Source organism: Phyllostomus hastatus, unplaced genomic scaffold (assembly GCF_019186645.2).
Source record: "Phyllostomus hastatus isolate PE091 unplaced genomic scaffold, TTU_PhHast_1.1 phas_scaffold_177, whole genome shotgun sequence".
Lineage (NCBI taxonomy): Eukaryota > Metazoa > Chordata > Mammalia > Chiroptera > Phyllostomidae > Phyllostomus > Phyllostomus hastatus.
The window spans coordinates 752,229-772,290 of NW_025334012.1; the positions used below are offsets into that span (position 1 = coordinate 752,229).

Below are 20,062 nucleotides of genomic sequence, written 5' to 3' on the forward strand. Positions count from 1 at the left end.
AGGCTCAGAATTTCTTCTTCTCTCTTTAGCTTAGTGTCAGCTGCTGCTTGACACTTCTTGGCAAGCTACTCATCGGTGTCTGACACCAGCAGGTTATCAAACCTTGCTGGACCCAAGTTCTTGCCTGTAAAATGAAGATAACAAGTTTTTTTAAGATTTTATTTATTTATTTTTAGAGAGGGAAGGGAGGGAGATAGAGAAAGAGAGAGAAACATCAATGTGCGGTTGCTGGGGGTCATGGGCTGCAACCCAGGCATGTACCCTGACTGGGAATTGAACCTACGACACTTTGGTTTGCAGCCCATGCTCAGTCCACTGAGCTACACCAACCAGGGCTTGGAGATAACAAGTTTTATGGAAATATTTTGAGGAGGACTAAACAATGTGTGAAACACCTAGCACAGTGACTGGCATAATGTATATATTTAATTTATGCCAAATTTTGTCCATGAAAGTTCAGTAACTGAAAGTTCTGTTTTCAGCCATGTAACACTCATTTTTATCTTTCATTTATTAACCAACCAGCATGTATGGATACATTAAACCATGAATTCTCTGAGAGCAGAAAATACATCTGATATGAGAATAAATATGTCTGGAATCCTCTATAAATGACCATCAGTACTTGGCACATAGATCTGATAAATCTTTGTTCAGTAAAGTGTGAGTCTCTGAACATAGCCTTCTATGAGCACATCGCTGTGGTGGACACAAAGGGAAATGCACCTGACCGCTGCCCTTGGGAAATGAGCGATCTAGTGAGGGAGATGGTCATTCAAATACTTGAACATGTGATGTGACAGAATGACACTGATGACGAGGAGAGGAACAAGCATGTGCTGCTAGGGGCAGAGAAAGGCATTTAATTTTGGTTGGGACAATTGGGGAAGAGTTTATGGAGAATTAACATCAGTGTTAATTCCAGAATTTTTTATGTTAACGATTTTCTTTTTTTTTCATTGTTATTCAAGTAAAGTTTTCTGCCTTTCTCCCCCACCCCTGCTCACCACCCCAGCCCTCCCCACCTCCCTCCCCCATTTCCACTCCCCCTTGTTATTGTCCATATGTCCTTTATAATTGCTCCTGTAAACCCTTCACCCTTTTCCCCCATTATCCCCTCCCTTCTCCCCTCTGATCACTGTCAGCTCATTCTCAATTTTTATGTCTTTTGCTATATTTTGCTTGCTTGTTCATTTTGTTGATTAGGTTTCTGTTAACAGTGAGATCATATGGTATTTGTCTTTCATCACCTGGCTTATTTCACATAGCATAATGCTCTCCAGTTCCAGCCATGCTGTCGCAAAGAGTAGGAGCTCCTTCTCTCTTTCTGCTGTGTACAATTCCGTTGTGTAAATGTACCATCATTTTTTTGATCCATTCATTTACTGATGGGCACTTGGGCTGTCCTTTGACCTGGTAATTCCCCTGCTAGGATTATATCCTAAGAACCCTGAAACACCAAACCAAAAGAACCTCTGCACCCCAATGTTCATAGCAGCACAATTTACAATATGTTAACTATTTTCTTAAAAGACAACTTGCACTATTGCTTGAAAAGTGACTTTGGAAACAAAAGAGGAAGCAAACATTTGTCTGGTACTTAGCATAAGTTGGGCACTTTATATGTATTTACATCGCACAACAGCCTGAAAAGTAAAGTGCCATTATCCCTGCTTATCAGATGAAGAACTAGATTCAGAGCTATGGATAATTTACCAAGAGTTGTGCAGCTCAAAAGTGGTGAAGAACAGTTTAGAACCCAAATCTTCCTGACTCCAAAGGCCATTCTTTTTCTACTCTGGAACATTTTGACAGTGGCAAAGAGAGCATGGCATGTCGAGAAAACCACCTGCACAAAGGCTGGGAAAGAATGCTACACATGTGGGACAGAGAAAGTGCAGTTGGCTCGTGGTCAGACAAGATCTCCCACTGTTCCTCTCAAAGGGGCTTTGAATCAACTAGTGGCCTCATTTTTCATTTCTTCTTGTCTTCCCAGCTCCTCTAACAACTGCATCTCTTCTAGGCCCAGAGTTCATTTTTGCAGCATGACACAGGCCATCTTTCCATATTTAAGAAGTCCAAATGGAACCGCCTGATGCACAGATTTGTGATGTGTCATCTCAAGGTACAGGATGTTCAGGGAGGATGATGGGATTCTCTAAGGTCATTTTCTAAGGCAGTGGTTCCTACTTGTGCACTCATATCATCAAGAAATGTTTGTGCATACTGCACAGAGAAATGTAAATATACTAATAATGTAAATGCTATGTATATACACTCATATATAATATTATATTATAATATATATTAAAATTAGAATTTTAAATTTTTATGAGGAAAAGACTTATTTTTACTTAAGAAGTTCTAACATTTTTTCCTTACCCCAGTAAACTATTTGGCCTAATCCCTGGCACCTTGTTAAGGAACTACCTTGCAGAAGAATTGTGCCTTTAAAAATGAAACTATGACCTATAAAATCATGAATGAGACTATTCTTGGGAGGGCTCTGAACATTTATTGTGGGAAAGCTGGGGGGGCGGGCAGCAAGACTGAGTAGCCCTGCAAGGGTGGGGCTGTGAAGAAATAAAGGAAAAAGTGCAGAAGAATAGGTAAAAGTGAAGAGAAAGTGAGAGAGTGTAAAAGGAAGCTCAAATGAATCTGTTCAAGAGCTGAGGGTTGCAAAACCCAGACTGCTGGAGAAAAGCAGGTGGGCAAGACTGCAGTTGGTTGTATCCCCACTAACATAAGCTCCAGAAAGGCAGACAGCAGTCTTCTCTGCACCACTGCAATGTAGCACCCAGCAGAGTGCCCAGCACATAGTAGACCTTCAATAAGCACTTGTTGAATGAATGAATGAGCCAACCAAGGAGTGCTAAGAATAACTTCTATTCCTGACTCTGATAATGTTCACTGTGTGACCTTCAGGGAGTCACATTCTATCTCTGGCCCTCAAGTGTTGTCATTTGTAATAGAAGTTAAACTGGACCTCTGCTTTTCTATGACATTCTAGGATTTGGTGACTATATACCCTGACCCAATAGAATATGAAATGCCTCTGAGCCTTCCATTAAGCCAAACCTTTACGCTCAAGCCAGGTTCTCTTAGGAAACACTCTTAAGTACTGGCTCAGAGCCTAATTGCTTTTTCTTACTGAAGTGATTATATATTGACTTGGAAGATACTGGGTTAGAATCATCATCTAAATCTAATTATACCCTGCTTTCAGTTGAGCAAACTGAGGCTTAAATATATTAAAATGACAAAGAGTTGGATCAGGATTCATATTAGAAACATGTCCTCCAAATGGTTAGAATAAATAATGTCATTTTATGTGACAGATTTAACAAGAAAATTCCTGTAAGCACACTCTTCTGCCCTTTATCCACCAGGATTAGCTGAAGTGTTTTTAAATCCACTCAGAAATCTTTAACACAGAAATAAGGAAGTGATGGTTTCTTATGTCAATGTGAGAGTCAGGTGATAGGCCCTCTCACTCTCCCTCCCCTACTCCGAGGAAGTCAGAGGAAAAGTCATCTTCTCTGCAGATGTTTGGCAATTTATTTGGTGCCAGTGTGTGGAATATTTCAAATCAGCCCCACCTTTGCTGGTACTTTTTTAAAAAACCACTGCTTTCCCATTGGTCCAAATTTGTAAAGAGCTCTCTTGCTATAAACTGTGTCTCTGGAAATAATTTTTTTAGTTAGATAGATGATAGATAATGATAATAGAGATAGATAGATAGATAAGTAGGTACATAGATAGATGATAGATATAGATCGATAGATTTTAGAGAATGAGGAAGGGGAGAAAGAGAGAAAGGAGGAAAGAGAGAGGAACATCAGCTGCCTCCAACATAGGCCCCAACCAGGGATGAACCTGCAACCTAGGCATGTGCCCTGACTGAGAATCAAACCCACAACGTTTCGGAATATAGGACAATACTCCAAGCAACTGAGCCACACTGGCTAGGGCCAGAAACAATTTTGAATATAATCTTGATGACTTGTGACCAGAGTAAATAAATGGGAAATGTCTCTGAAAGCAAATCAAGTGTACTCTGTCCCTTTGCAGGCAAAACTAGTGATTCATGAGCAAAATTAATATAAGCTTCAACTGTGTGCAGGAGAGACAGTTTCTTGTGGGGAAGAAAAGTGGATGGGAGGGAGGTAAAGAAAATTATCCTATAAACAGAAAACATCTCCACCTTGTATATGCATGACAATTTTAAACTTCAAAACTTGATTTCACATTAATTTACACTCCTTTCCACCAGGAAAAGGCACAAATATTGACAGATATTGAAATTCTTTGGAATTTTAATCCACTAACTATGCAAAAACATATGCGTTCTTGTTTTTGCAATGTTCACATAAGAAAAGAGCCCTTCTGAAAATAAAACACAAAATGTCTACATATATTTTGGACTTCTCTGCAATGTGAAAATTAAAATGGATTCCCTGTAGCATATTTTCTACCCATTTCCTCCAGTGTGCATATTTTGTAAACTATAAAAATCAAATGTTATTATAGGGATAAAGAAGAAGAATAGTTGAAATTAAGACCCTCTTTGAAAATATGGCCTATATTGTTTCCATGACTACATCTTAAAACATTTGTGGGGAGGGGAGTGTAAAGCATGTTATTTACTGTAATCCTTCTAGTAACTTAACCACCAGCATTTTACAGATAAGGAAATTGTCCAAGACCATACCTGGGTAGCCAGATCTTTAGATCCAGGATGGTTTCAGTCCAAGCCTGGATGCTGCCCTAAGAAAGAACCTAATGTGGAAATGAGGAATGATTTAGGGTGATTCCTATATGGAACTTGGTGCAAGGTAGCCTGGTTTTGCAGGTACTTGATAATCCTCACTTCCCCGTGGGTCATTGTCTCTCACTCTCTCCCTTGTCTCTGGTAATGGTGGCTTCCAAACAGATGATCCAGGGAGGAGCCAGCTGAATTAGATCGCACCCTGACCACTCTGACCACTATTCTAAGGTCCTTGGCTTTGAGCAGATGTTCTCTGACCTTCATGAATCAAAACCCGTCTCTCATATTACCAATTTCAAGAGACAGTCATTGGTTTATGGGTATAGTCAGAGAATAGAAGAGGCAAAGATATTGACTCCCAGAGGATTAACTGAAAAACAGAACCATTGTTTATCACAGTGTCCTTGATTAGTTGTCTGCTGCTCCCAATAGATTAAGTTTCATGAATGTGGGAATGCCATTTTATTATGTCTATCTTTATATTCCAAATACTGCCTAGCTCAGTATCTGACACACGGCACATACTTCAAAGTAAATAATGAATGAGCGAATAAGTGAGTGGATACACAATTATAAGAGGGAGTGGGTGGTATCTGACAGGAGAAATGCAGTCCGTTACAGCCCCAGAAGGAAGGCTAGAAACTGATGAGTCCATGTTGAGTTTGGATGGCATGAAACATCCAAAAGGAAATGTTGGAAAGTGATATTGCCCATTCAAGCATGGCATTCAGGAGAGAGAGCTGGACTAGAGAGAGACAGAGTCCACCGGAAGGACACTGGGGGCTATTAGAAGTAGGAAGACTGCTCCTGATGAGCTGAGGGTTCAGGGAAGGTTGCTAAGAGAAAATGGCAATGAAGACTATGGGAAGACAGTGTTAACACAAATTTTTCAAACAAACCCATCTCCTATACCATAGATGTATAGTGTGTAGACCAACATAGTGCAGTAGAAATATAATGAACATCACATTAAAATGTCGTAAGTCATTATAAATATTCTAGTAGCCACATTTTGAAAGGTAACTTCATTACTCTATATATTCAAATACCATCATTTTAACAAGAAATCAGTCTAAAAATTATTAAGATTTTTTACTTGTTTTTTAATCTTGAATCTTCAAAATTCAGCCCATCTTAATTTGGTCACATTTCCAACGCTCAATAGACACATGTGGCTATGGCTACCATATTGCATAATAAAGATCTAAAGCACATATAGACAGTGATTGAGAGATGTCAAATACACAATAAAAACCTACTGCTACTCATTCTTCTGTAAATGATTAACACCATAGGGGAAAGAGAGGATGTTAACTATCTCAATGCACCAACATTTTGCATACAACATCTCATATCTTCCCAAATGGAGTAGAGGTAAATATCATTATACTATATATACTAGAGATGAAACTGAGCTTTAAAGAGGATGGGTAATCTGCCCAAACCACACAACAATATTTATTCATCTGATATATGAAACTAAGTTGGTGTCATTCTAAACCCTTTGCTCTGTTAAGCCCTTCAGACTTTAATTAAGAGATATAAAATGGCAAACAACCTACTAATCAGGGACGATTCGAGCATAGCATCACCTAAAATATTTTTTATACTATTTTAAAGAGGGAAAGAAAGGGAATCAGAGAGAGAGAAATGTTGGGGGGGTTTTTGTTTTGCTTATTTATGTATTTATTGGTTGATTTTTGTATGTGCCCTGACCAGGGACGGAACTCACAACCTTGGCTTATCTCTAACCAACTGAGCTATGTGGCCAGGGCTAAAATATTTTTATTCTCATTTGTTTTTATATGAGAGCACTGAAGCCTGGACATACAATGATCTGAGCCAAGCTTCCCTAGGAGATTACTTCAGATCCATGATTCTTTGAAATATTCATTGAAGTAGGATTCCTGGGGCTATCCCCCACCTCAGAACTAATTAAAATCTTAAAGCTGAGGTTTCCCTTTTTTTTTTTTTGAAAAAAAAATAGGAACAATACTCTGTCCCACCTACCTCCAGAATTTTTTAAAAAATAAGAATCAAAAAGGAAAGATGGAAAACTATTTAATTTCAACAGGTTCTTATTATCAGGAGTTATTGGAACCTGAACTTATGTTCCTGAATCACATAATTATTGGTTCATAGGCTTTGAGAGCTGCTGTCCAATAAATGATTCTGTGACTCAGCAATGGGTGCAAGTTTGAGAAACTCAGATGTCTTATTTTGACTTGGGAAATGCATGCAGCAAACTCTGATCATGGAGGATATTTCAAAAGAGAAACCTCATCACAACTAATGAACCCCCTCTTCTCCTCAGGGCCTGTCAGCAAACTGGTGGAATTACCGACACTTCCAACATCACGTAAAACCAAATATTTACCCAAAAGATCCAGATATTGATATGGGCCCACTTTTCCTCCTTGGAGATTTGCAACCTGTCAAGGTACGTTTAGAAATCCTGACCACCAGAAGTTCTTAGAAGTGGTTCTTAGGAAGGCCTATTGCCTCATCTTGGAAAGATCATACTGGAGCTCCCAACTTCATGCATGTCCTGAGAACATCTCTCTTTTTTAGGTACAGAATATAGACTTGAAATAACTGAGTCTGGGGTTCTAAAATGAGAAGAAGTGAAGTGCACAAGTCTTTGTCCTAACAAGTTATTCAATATAACCTCCCAGCATAAGAAATATAACCCATATCACTCTGCTTGAGCAGCCCTGGTGACAAGCTGATCCCTGCATAGTTCCTGCCACTAGCTGTGAGGCTCTCCTAATGTTAGATAGTAAAATTAGGTGTCTAAGGTTGGCAATGACTGCAAAGACATGGAGACATCCACTCAGGGAAGACAGGTCAGTACATTCAATAGGCACTAAAGCACAAATATCTAAGTCTAGTTAGTTCAGCTAATTCTAGCTCAGTTAGAAGAGGCTGTGCTGCTATTTGTAGTTCATTTCTACATGAATCACAGCCCAAATGCTTCTTAGACACTGAGATCCCCCCCCTAATTTGTACGTCTTAAATGACAGGAAAAGGAAGGGAAAAGTCAGCTCTAGAATTTCTCACTTGTTGTAAAGGATGAGCACCAAGTTTCTCAGGAGAAAGTCTTCTTTCAACAGAGGAGGTCTAAAGTCAGGTACTTAGGAAGAATCTGCTATCTTCTTCTAAAAGTATTTAGGAGGTTTATAAAAATAAGAATGTAGTTTTGTCAGTTGCTTCCTGGGCCTTGTGGTACGTAAACTAAAAATTATGCAACTCTTTGAAAATAGGTTTTCCCATCTTTGGGACACTACTAACCCTCTTCCCTGACTAAATTAGGAAAAAAATTATCTTGCCTAGATTTTGAAAAACAAAATCCTTGGCTGTGACAGTGAATCATTTGCTTTTGACCATGACTCCACCAACAAACTGGACTTCTCTGATGTTTGTGAACTTCGTGCTCATCACTAAAATTGTAACACTTGATTTCTCTAATTATCCCCATGACAAAGCAAAATTTGTCTCAATGAAGTTCATGAAGCAGCTTGACCTTCTCTAGAAGTGCCTTCTCTAAAGCTTTACAAATGATGGAGGACATCTCTCCAAGTTTCACAGCTGCTCTTGGGACATGTCCTTTGGGATCTACATACATAGTTTCAAAGCTACTGCACAAAAAATTACTTAAAATTATTTAAACTCTAAAATTCAGTTGTTTCACACCAAGAGTGGTATTGATGAGTCCTGAATATTTGCTTTCTCTCACTCACTCTTCTATAACTGTAAATAGATATTTTTTACTCATCATCATGATATTTCTTTTTATTTTTGATAATACAAGATGGAAGGATCAATCCTACCCTCCTAATAAGAGAATAAATCTATACTTACATAGGTGGGAAAGTATTCAAAAAATGAAGAAAGCAAGAGTCAAGCACTGCCTATAGCAAGGGTGTCAAACTCATTTTCACCAAGGGCCACATCAGCCTCACGGTTACCTTCAAAGGGTTGAATGTAATTTTAGGACTGTATAAATGTAACTACTCCTTAACTAGGGGCAAGGAGGTCAGCACTGCCACCAGGTAGAAACAAGGTGCTGGACCGGATAAAACAAGATGGAGGGCCGGATTCAGCCCACAGGCCTTGTGTTTGCCACCTGTTGCCTATAGTGTAATTGAATGAATATACAGCAAAAATACAGAGTGGGATGTGAATTACCATTAATGTATTCATTCCTCCAGGTAAGCATTTATTGATTGTGTGCTAGTTACTGGAGATATAACCACTACTTCTATACCTGTTCTCAAGGTATTTACTGTCTTCATGCACTGAGAACAAATTAAATTAATGAAGGAGACCCCTAAAAAAGTAAGCAAATGCCCAGTACTGAGATCATATAAATATCATTGTGCTTTACAAATAGTAAATTACAGCATGAGATCCATGATGAGAATACTAATGAGGAAAGGTGGGCGAGATAGGAGGTGCCATGCCTATATCTGTAATCACATGACCGCTCAACAAATATCTGTTGAATGAATGCATATAGATGGAGACTGGGCTTCAAGCAGAATTGTAAATGTTGTAGTTACAGAAGAGCTAGAAAAAACTCATTAGAAATGTGCCTTTTCAATCACCACTCAACTCTATATAAGCACAAAAAATCTTTAAATAGCTTCCATAGGAATAAAAAAAAACATGATTATAATCCCCATAGTCAAATGCAATAAACTATCCATGCAAGAATTCCCGGCACTTAATTAAAGCAAAAAGATGCTACAATATTTCCTCCCATTCCAGTTCTGTTTCTTCTGGTGCCTCAAGTTCAACAGCCAATGAACTCTGATCAGATGGCTTTTTCCAGAGATTTTAGACACACACAAACACACAGATATTCTTGACTATAATGGCCAGAAGTATTGTCTCTTATTTAAGTTGTAATCTCTCTCCATTCAGTATGGCAAGAAGAAAATCAAATACATTGACTATGAAAAGCAGCACCTGTACTTCTACATGGGTGAGTATCCACGGAGCCACATTCCTTATCATTCCATTTCCTTGAAGTAAGCAGTAGTCAAGCCAGAAGGTATGACTGCAATCCTCTCACAGAGAGGATTCCCATGTCATCTTGTAACTCAGAAAAGCAGCATGTCTTATTTCAGACTTACTGGGGTGGAAACCTGAAAAGCAACCAGAGAAGCAGAAAGGAATTTTTAATAGGCATCTCATCGCTCTGGGTATTGGGCCAGGAAGGAGATGCTCCAAGAAGGATGAAAGACAGGATGTCAATCAAGAAGTCTTGCATCTGGGACTCTAAATATGGAAAAACTAAAAACCTATCAACAAGAAAAGAATATTGGCCTTTGGGTAGGGAGGAAAGGGAGATAGGAAAAGAATGCCAAGACATTGACAGTATGATGCCAAAAAAAAGTGGAGGCCCAGGAATAAATGATGCCTATAGAGCTTCTGCATGAAAGAAAGCTGGCTGTTTACTTGGCTTCCATATAGGTGTAGAAGATACTTTAGTAAACAGAGACAGACAGATGATGATAGATAGATAATAAATAGGTCTAAATGTGGGATGTGGATCCAGACTTAAAAACAAAAATAAGGTAACTAAATAATACTGATACTAATAAAAAATATCAGAAGAAAAATGATTTGCTCTTAACCAAAATCACACCAATGACTGATTACAAAAAAGGTTTCCTGGAACCCCAAAATATATTCATCTAAAATATTTGAGAACTAAACCAAAATCAAGGAAGATTCCAAACATTTCCTGTAGATCAGTGGTTCTCGACCAGAAATAGTGTTGCTCCCAGTGGAATATTTGACAATCTCTAGAGACACGGTTGGTTACCACCACGGAGGGAGAGGGACGGTACTGGATCCAAGAAGTATAAGCCTGGGATGCTGTTAAACATCATACACTACACAAGACACCCCCCAACAACAAAGAATTATCTGGCCCAAAATGCCAACTGTTCCAAGGCTGAGAAACTCTGTTGCAGATTATCTGATTTGCCCAGATATTGGCTGCCAGTGGCCAGACCAGAGGGCCAGTGGGCCAATTGTTAGAGACATAGAGATTAATTCCACTGCTGTCCCTTCCATTGCTGGAATTCTGTAGCCCATCCTATGGTGGTCACCTGCTCTTTCTCTTGCACAACCAAAAAGAGAAATGAAATTGGTGTCCCACTTTGAAAGGTAGCTCATCCCCAACCTAGCTAGATGTGTGTTTACATAAGAAAAAGTTTTTGGAGTTTCTTTGCTGAACTCTCTTCCCATCTTGCATGCAGCAATATGCCCTTAGCTTTTGAAGAATGAATGAATGGTGTGGACTCACTGCAGAATCCATGCCCCCCACACATACACAAGCCACACTGCTCTCTGGGGCTGTTTCATTGTGTCCTTTCTCTTCAAATGCCAGCTTAGCAACTCAGGCACAAATAAATCAGACTCAAATTGTTGAAGAGATGTAGCACTTTTGTTAAAGATAGCAAGACAGATTTTATTCAGGCTACTACTGCCTGCTGCATACTGTTGCTACTGCAGTAAGGGAGATGGACTTCAGTATAAACTGAGCTTAACTCTACTGGAACAAAAAGTGGGAGACTTTTTAAACATGGGAGCATGCTAAAGGAAATTGCTGAAAGATGTTGAGGGGAGAGGAAATGGATCAATGTGATTAAGCCATTTGTGTCTGCTAACTGGTGCATATGGAAGTTGGGCTCCTACCTTCCCAGAGAGACTGGGAAACAGGGCCCTAGCCTTCATGATCATATTTCAAAGGGATAATTCCCAGGTCCTTGAGAAAGATATTTCTGGGTGATAGAAGAAACATTTCAAAGGGACAAAGAAAGAATTTACAATAGTAAGATTTCTAACATAAACATTCTAAGAAAAGAAAAGTCATCCCAGGGATGTGGCTCTGAGCTGTTAGGAACTGTGCTACTGTTTGTTAAAGTCTCTTAGTATGTGGGATGGATGAAATCATTCGTGCTCAGACTTGGCAGAGTTTGAGAGTTTGCAGGCCAACACAAAGCCTACCTAGTGTAGAGGAGGACTCAGAGTACCTGACTGAACTGCAGTCAAAGACAGAGTCTGTCAACACACAAAGGGGTTCTGTAAGACTTGTTTGTGCTTTAGCCTCATGGATCCTGCGGGGAGAAGCAGGTTGACAAATCTCTGGCCAGGAAAGTACACCTTCTTTATTTCTGCCATCTTGACATATTATGCCAGGGTCCAATCCTAAAGGTTGTGACAGATGGAAGAATTCCATAGTCTTTGAGATAACTTGAAAGCTCACAGCAGAAGCTCTTCCAGGATGCCTCCATCAGGAATGACTCAAATCTTGAAAGCTCCCCTAGTCTCCTTGAGAGAGCTTGCACCAAATTCCTGGTTCAGCCTCAGAGACTCAAAACTCCCAGCTTTGGGTTTCAACCCTGCCACCCTGCTCAGAGGCAACATTGCAGGTGGCATGTTAAGAAGAGAGACTCCTGCCGACTTGCACTGAGGTCACATTCTAGTCATTTACTCACCATCTTTTTTGTTGTGTTTTTCTTTCAGTTGGGCTTCCCCTCCTTATGCCTATATATTTCAACCTACAATCTATGCAAGTGATGTACCTCCGAAAGTATTGGGGGGTGAGTAAATTCACTCATTCTCAGAAGCCAAACCAGGTAGAACATGGGAGTGAGAATGCTTGTTCCCTTCTAGATAGAGCTTCCTCAAGTAACAAGACTTAAGATTTAGCCAGTACATGTAGGGACCCTAAGCCAATGAAGGGGAAGTGAAATTGTGTTCAGAGCATCTAACTCTCAAGCATTTCTGTCTGCAGGATATTGCCTGGGTCAGCAGTTTTTACATCCGCTATTTCATCACATTTGGCCCTTTCTACGGAATCTTCGGAACCATGTTGCTCATATATTTGGTCAAGTAAGAAAGCAAGAATGTCCACTTTTTCCCCATAACACTAGACAGTCCTCTTATCTTCCTTATCTAATCTATTTGCGATTAGTATAAGATTATGACACCATGCCCCATCCTCTAACTGAGACATTTCTGAGACAATGTAAAAATAAATAAATAAATAAATAAATAAGTTGAAATTGTTAAGAACTCCCTAGTAAAAAAACTTTTTGATCAATCTACTCTTTTTTTCCTACTTGCTTAATTCTCAATTGCAGTATTTCACCTGAACCTCAAATCTTTTAAAACTGTAATCCAGTTAGATGTCATAATCTTTGCCAAAGATAATGGAAGGGAAGAAATGTTTTAAAGTTATTTTAGGCCTAGAGTTTTTCCCACAACCAAAATGACTTCCCACTGAATAGTCCTCTTCAACTTCCCAATTGATTCCCCCCTTGTGATTTTACTTTATTATTCTATATTCTACATAATAATGAGGATAATGCTAGTTAATATGTATTAGGCACTTTGCTGAAGGCTTAACATGCATTATCTTATTGGTGTAATCCTCCTATAATCCTGTAATATAGATAGCATCATCTTTATTTTCTGCTAAGGAAGCTTAAGCACAGAGAGATTAAATCACTTGCCCAAGGCTATAGAGCTAGTAAGGTCCAGTGGCAGTGCAGGAGAACTTGAACCCAGCTCTATCTGATGACAAAACACTGGCTGTCGTTCACCTGGCATATGCCCCTAAGTCACCTGAGTATCTTTTTTTTTCTATTTTAAGGTATTTTTTAATTTTATTTTAATCATTGTTCAAGTACAGTTTTCTGTCCTTTACTCTCATTCCAGCCCACCCACCCATCCCTCCCCATCTCCCTCCCATTTCCACCCCCCCTAGTTTTTGTCCATATGTCCTTTATATTTGTTCCTGTGAACCCATCCCATTCTCCCCTGAAATTCCCTCCTAAGTATCTTTTGATCCTTTCATCAATGCTACAGCAAATTTTGGGGCACTGCTTCTGCACACTACGCAGTAAGGCTGGTCATGTGACCAAATAAAGGACCTCCAAAGAAGAAAACAAATGGCCACTATTTTATTAAAACCTTTGAGTCCCTTGCACTTCTTCCAATGCTCAGCCAGTTCTGCCAGCAATTATGCAAGCCCAGTAATTGCAACTGTAACACCCCAAGGAGTCATCGGCTTCCTCCTTTTATTCTCCAAAAGGTTTCTTGAAAGTCCCTGGATTGCATGTGTTACACAGATGAGCCACATACCAATGAAAATGAGCAGAGAAGAGAACAGAGACTGGCTCAGTACTCAGGTAATAATGAAGTTTGCGGGAGAGAATCTGTCAAAGCATTTTAAACCCAGGCAGTTTGATTTCAGAGCCTTTGAACCACCTGTCAGTAAACTACAGTCCAAGGGTCAAGTCCAGCCCACTACTTATTTCTATAAATAAATTTTTCTTGGAACACAACCATGTTTATACATTTTTATATTATCTATGAATGCTTTCATGCTACAACAGCAGAAGAAGCTGTGACAGAATTAAAATATTTGCTGCCTGTCACTTTATAGAAAAGATATGCTGACCCCTATTCCCACATGACACAGTCTTTCAAGGGAATCTGAGATGCCTAGAATTACAGAATGAATTTGACACCCAGAAGGCCACTGGAATGCACCTCACTTCTTTGCACAGGTAGAGAGGACCAGCAAGGAGATATGACATGCTCTCCACACATGGTGTGAGTGATTTCAGAGCTGTGACCGGTGCAGCGCACCCCGCCTCCTCAGCCTCCCACTAGCTGTGCCGTGACTGACTGGAGAACCCAGTCATCATTCTACTCCCTTCTCTGAGCCCATTTCCAAATTCATTGGACCTTCCATAGGGTGTACAGTAACAGTTCTCATAGTGTTTCGGTCACAGAGCCACGTCACACACTTAAAAGTTACTGAGAGCCTCAAAGATCTCCTGTTTGTACAAGCTATTTATATTTGTGGATATTTACTGTATTTGGAATTGAAACTGAGACATGTTAAAGCATTATGGATCAATTATTAATTTATTATGAACTGAAATAAGAATCAAACCAATACATGTTAGCATTCAGAGTGATGGTGCCATCCCATGTTAGTAGCCTCTGGGAAAATCCACTGTAAAAGCATGAGAAAATGAGAATGAAAAGGAAAAAATGTCTTAGAAGTATTACTGGACTACTTTTTACCTTACAGATCTCCTGAATAGTGTCCTAGGGAACCCCAAGTTTCTCTGAAGAACACTTGAGAAACACCAACATAGAACAACCCAAAATAATATTCAAAAAGGCAACAACTCCAACTAGAATTAAAGCCCTGGCTGGTGTGGTTCAGTGAATTGAGTGTTAGCCTGAGGACCAACTAGAATTAAGCCTTAGAAAGGCATTGAATAAAATAACATTCATAAGAGATCTTATTCTTGGCAGTCTGGGGAAGCCTGCAGACTCCTCAGGATGACACTTTGTCAATGCATAAAGCATCAGCTTACAAAGGAAAGTACTTACATTGAATGCACTTCTATGCACAGAAAGCCTTGGTTAAAATCCTTGAGTGCCTTATTCCCCATTTGGAGGCCCTTCAAGTCCACTCCATGGAAAAGGTATTCTAAGCCCTACAGTCTCTACCAAAATCCTATACTCCCACTTCCATCTGTCAAGGTTCTCATTTGTGACACCTTGGTCTTCTGTATCCAAAGACGGATGATGACTTAGCCCCCTCAAGTCCTATACACTTTTTCATATCTATTGCCTTATATATACTTCTTAGAAAATGTCTTATTGGCAGTTTAAAATGTAAGTTATTTATCCAGGAGCACCTATCTTTTTTATTCCTCCTAATTTCTTACACAAAAGGGGTACTCAATGAGCACTTGTTGAATGATTAAAAAAAGAACAATGGAACATTTCTGTTTGACACTTGAGCTTATTTATATCTGACGCAAGATTTTTCTTTGCAGGTCTTGGCCACATGTAATGTCGAACAGTCCTTCTTCAATGACTGGTTCACTGGGCACCTGAACTTCCAAATCGAGCACCAGTGAGTGATTGAAACAGTCCATGATAGGGGGTGTGGGCTCTGATGTACGCACAGTCCAGAGCAGAACCATAGGCTTAGGATCTCTGAGGGGAAAAAAACTGAACCAGAATTCTCTAAAGGCTTCTGTCTTTCAACTAACATCAATGGTAAGGAAGGAAAGAAAGAAAAGAAGGAGATATCACAATTGTTAGTAAATAGAGTGAAATCTTGTAAAAATACCAGTGACTCGGTTTCCAGATTCTTATGGATTTAGAAAACGTTGATTGTTTTCTTTGCATTTGGCTTGTTGGGAAAACCCAAGAAAAATCACACCACTTGGGTAACCAAGTTGTGTTGAAACTTGTCATTTATTTATTTATTTACTTACTTACTTATTTAACTTATTGGGGTGACATTGGTTAACAAAACCATACAAGTTTCAGGCATACAACTCAACAAAACATCGTCTGCCCACTGCATCATGCACTCATCACCCAAAGTCTCTTTCTGTCCCCATTTCTCCTGCTTTGCCCACCTCAACCTACCCCACCCCCTTTCCCTCTAGCGAACACACAGTTGTCTCTGTCTTGTGTTATGTATATATATATTTTTTTTGATCAATCCCTTCACCTTCTTTGATCCAGCTCCCCAAGGCCTCTCCCCTCTGACAGCTGACAGTCTGTTCCACATATCCATTCCTCTATTTCTATTGTGTTTGTCAGTTTATTTTGTTCATTAGGTTCCTAAATGCCTATCTGTCTATATCTTTAGGTTACAAAATAATCAATAATGAAATTCAGTCTCTGCTGCAATTTCCAAATGGTATCTGGAAATACTTAACCAATGGGTCAGTTAGGCAGATATGTCCTAAAGAAAGAGCAAATTATAACCGTTTCAGAGTTAATCTGTCCATAATATTCAGGGGAGAGACTTTCCATATCATTTTGTCTAAGCCATTTCTGTGATAGTTAGCAAAGGAAAGAGATGTACCTATTCATAAGATTTTCTCATCATTTCTTTCATGTTAGTCCTTTGAAATCCCAGCAAAACAAGACAGAGTTTTTATTTACATTTCATCAAAGAGGAGGTAAAAACCAAGAAAGTCATCTGACTAATTAGTAAAACCCTTGAATAGAATCCCATCTTTTCTCACTTCTTCTCCTTATCCTAGAACTGTTCCCATATGCTATGACTAGAATTTACTGAATACTCATCTATTTTAATGGAAGAGTCAAATGGATAGAGAGACAGACACACAAACACAGACAGATAAAGGGGGTGGGTATCTCCAGCTCTCTAGGTAATTCAGAATGCTAGAAAACTCCATACTTTCATATGAGCTGGACAAATACTAAACATTTCTGATGGAGCTACTATTTATTTTCGTAGCTTTTTCTAAACACTGCCACCCACAGGGCTCACAGAAAGTTAAGAGATAAGAATATTTAACAAGAGTTTTTTTAACTTCCAAGAGCAGAAATATTGTGCAAGGTCAAGGTTGAGTCTGAATTGCTGACATAACTTTATTTACTAATGTGGAAAGGAAACTTTTTCATGTTTCTCTGTCAGCCTAAGTTTTATATGCCTCCTTTCTGTTTCCCTAGTCTGTTCCCCACTATGCCTCGCCATAATTATCACAAGGCAGCACCTCTGGTGAGGTCCCTGTGTGCCAAACACGGAGTGCAGTATGTGAATAAGCCCATGTTGAAGGCGTTTGGAGATATCGTCAGGTAATAACAGAGTCTCCTCAACTCACGGCTCTCATTTTCCTTCACTACCTGTCCCCACACTATTCACTGGCTTGTGACTCATTCACCCAATAACCATTTATTAAGGGGCTCCTGGATCCCCAGCATGGAAATGAACGGCAGCAACAAGAGCAATGATAATAATAATTCTTAACATTTACCTTCTGCCTTCTAGGTACTTCTTAGTGAAAATGCCTTTCTGTCCTACTGAATTTCACACTTCTTAAAACCAGGGCTGTGTATTATTTGTCTTTGTATCCCCTAGAGGGCCTTTGAGAGTTCAAGAACTTAACTGGGAGGGATTCTCAAATCATCTGGTCCAGGGTTGCAAACGAAGATGCTTGCAAGGTCCAGCAGGACGTAAATGTGTGAATCAGGCAGGGGTGACCGATCCCCTGTGGACACACCCCAGGGGTAACTGACCAGGAATGGCGAGGCCTTCCAGAACTGAAAATTCATACTCATCCTGAAGCATTCACAGTTCCCTAGAGACCATTGTGCTGACCAAACTAACAGCCAGCAACCTGGGTTTAATAACTGCTTTTCCTTTCAGAATTGGAAGTGAACAAACAAATAAAAATACAGTATCTTGAATGAGGAAAACAAGGCCAGGCCGGTTCTGAACTGATCCCTGACTAGTGTTCTAATTTTGGAGTCTACCAATCTCTTCCCTCTCTGCCCTCCAGATATCCAGCCTCCCTTCATTTGTTACATTAATCCCTGCCCCTTGTCACTTAATTTTCTTTGTCCCCTGTTCTTCTGCCCTAATGTTCTTCCAATCTGCCACCTGCCTTATCACCTTATCAATCTCCATTTACTCTCCACAGCACCTCTCAAATGCCTTTTCCTTCTCAATCTTCCCTGATTACCATGACTAGGTCCCATACTTTTGTAGCACCTGGTTCTCTTCATTCATGACCTTTGTCACAATCATGACTAAATAACATGTTGGGTAATAAATTCTAGTATCTCTTACTCAGCCAGGAACTCCACGTGGAGAGGACTCACCTCTCTCTGATTCATAGCTGTATCCCCAGAGCCCAGAATAGTATCTTTAACATTATAAAATAGGACGGGCAGGTAGATACTGGATGGGTTGGTATATAGCTGTATGCTTTATCCTGTAAAATCTCAGTGAAGCTTTTTGTTAATACTAGAAAAAGGGGTGGGTGATGGTTTGGGATTCCAAGGAGAATAAATGTAAGAAAAACTCAATCTTCTCCATAAAGGAAAGATGACCTCACTTGCTTAAAAGAAAAAAATTAGTGTATTTGACTTCTTCCACGGGGCAATAGAGAAAGACATTTTTCACATATGGCTGAAAATGACATCATGGCCTTGCACCAAGTGAAAGAGCAAATGTTTCATGGAGTAGCAACCCTCACCTGAGAGTCTCACCTCCTGATGATCTTATTCACTCCTTCCACAGGGCTTTGAAGAAATCCGCAGCCCTCTGGGTAGATGCATACTATGAAACATGATGCAGAACACCAGCCTTGGCATGCATGCAGTTGTATCTCTCAAAGGGGCTGGTGAATGTGCAAGAACTCTTCCCACTTACCTGTCAATGCCACTGGCATACACTTGGAATGTGAACTCTGAGGACACATGATAACCCCTTCCCTGAAGGTTTCCTCTGCAAACAAGAAGCAGAGGGAACACGAGATGGCTCTGGCCAGGCTAACAAATGGGAGATGGGAGCCCCATGTTTTTATTTTTTCAAAAGGATCTTGAACTTAGTCCTACCAACAGACCTTAGTCAAATTGTCTCAGTCACTGAGCATAAGCGCTTGGCATAAACCCATGGAGAAGTTTCACTGATGACGTGGACATAGAAAGGAGTGGACCAAGTAGAGACCCTGGATGGAGCACTTTTTGAAAAACAAAGCAGTTACTCTGAAAAGAAAACCGTGTATTTAAGAAGTTCCTGTTGAAGCACAAATGTTTTGCTTATTCCTTTGATAAATGTTTGAACTTTTTCTTTAAATGTTGAGTGTAATTAACATTAAAATCTCTTTAAATATTTTAATATTCATTTCAGATTTTCATTATCGTACTGCGTATGTGTCATTGGTGTGTGTATATTTCTTTCCAAGTTATAAAACTTCTGAAAGGCACTTCCTACATTCAGTCCCAACAGCAACTGATAAAGCAAGCTAAGGTCCCACGCTAAAGGTGGCTTGTTCTCTGCCTAAGGATAGACTGTCACTGAGTCTAAGGTTTGCCTGAACCCTACCCACCAAACAGAACTGCCAAACCTCATCATTAGGTGACTCTACTGAAAGAAAGGGATTCGTTTTCAGTAAGGTAGACCCTGAGCTGGTTCACCAAATTAAGGCTTGGCACCAAATTAAGCATGCCTTAGGACAAGGCAGTTTCAATGTTAGAATGATACGTTGACACTTTCAGTGGCTAGCATACTGATGTTGAGTGTGTCTGTGCTTTTGTTCTTCCATTCATGGGGGTCAGCTAACAGATGATCTTGGCCGTAGGGAGAGAAAGCAAATAGCACAACCTCCATCCCCTACTCTATGCAAGTAAGCATTAGGGGTTTATTTGTTGTCTGAAATTCCACCAAGAAGCATTTTGTTCCTTTCTCCC

General features: G+C 39.7%; 1 protein-coding gene across 1 annotated transcript in view; it reads left to right on the plus strand.

Annotated features, from left to right (window-relative positions):
- The window catches only part of LOC123831452 (fatty acid desaturase 2-like protein FADS2B), a 32,053-nt gene extending 12,650 nt beyond the window's left edge, over positions 1-19,403 (plus strand). Inside the window, exons 4-12 of the mRNA XM_045858329.1 lie at positions 2,024-2,125; positions 7,083-7,208; positions 9,695-9,755; positions 12,311-12,387; positions 12,582-12,679; positions 13,884-13,980; positions 15,655-15,734; positions 17,318-17,443; positions 18,891-19,403. Of these exons, the coding sequence (XP_045714285.1) occupies positions 2,024-2,125; positions 7,083-7,208; positions 9,695-9,755; positions 12,311-12,387; positions 12,582-12,679; positions 13,884-13,980; positions 15,655-15,734; positions 17,318-17,443; positions 18,891-18,942 (819 nt within the window). The 3' untranslated portion in view covers positions 18,943-19,403. The remainder of the gene's footprint in view (positions 1-2,023; positions 2,126-7,082; positions 7,209-9,694; positions 9,756-12,310; positions 12,388-12,581; positions 12,680-13,883; positions 13,981-15,654; positions 15,735-17,317; positions 17,444-18,890) is intronic.
- Positions 19,404-20,062: the final 659 nt, after the last annotated feature.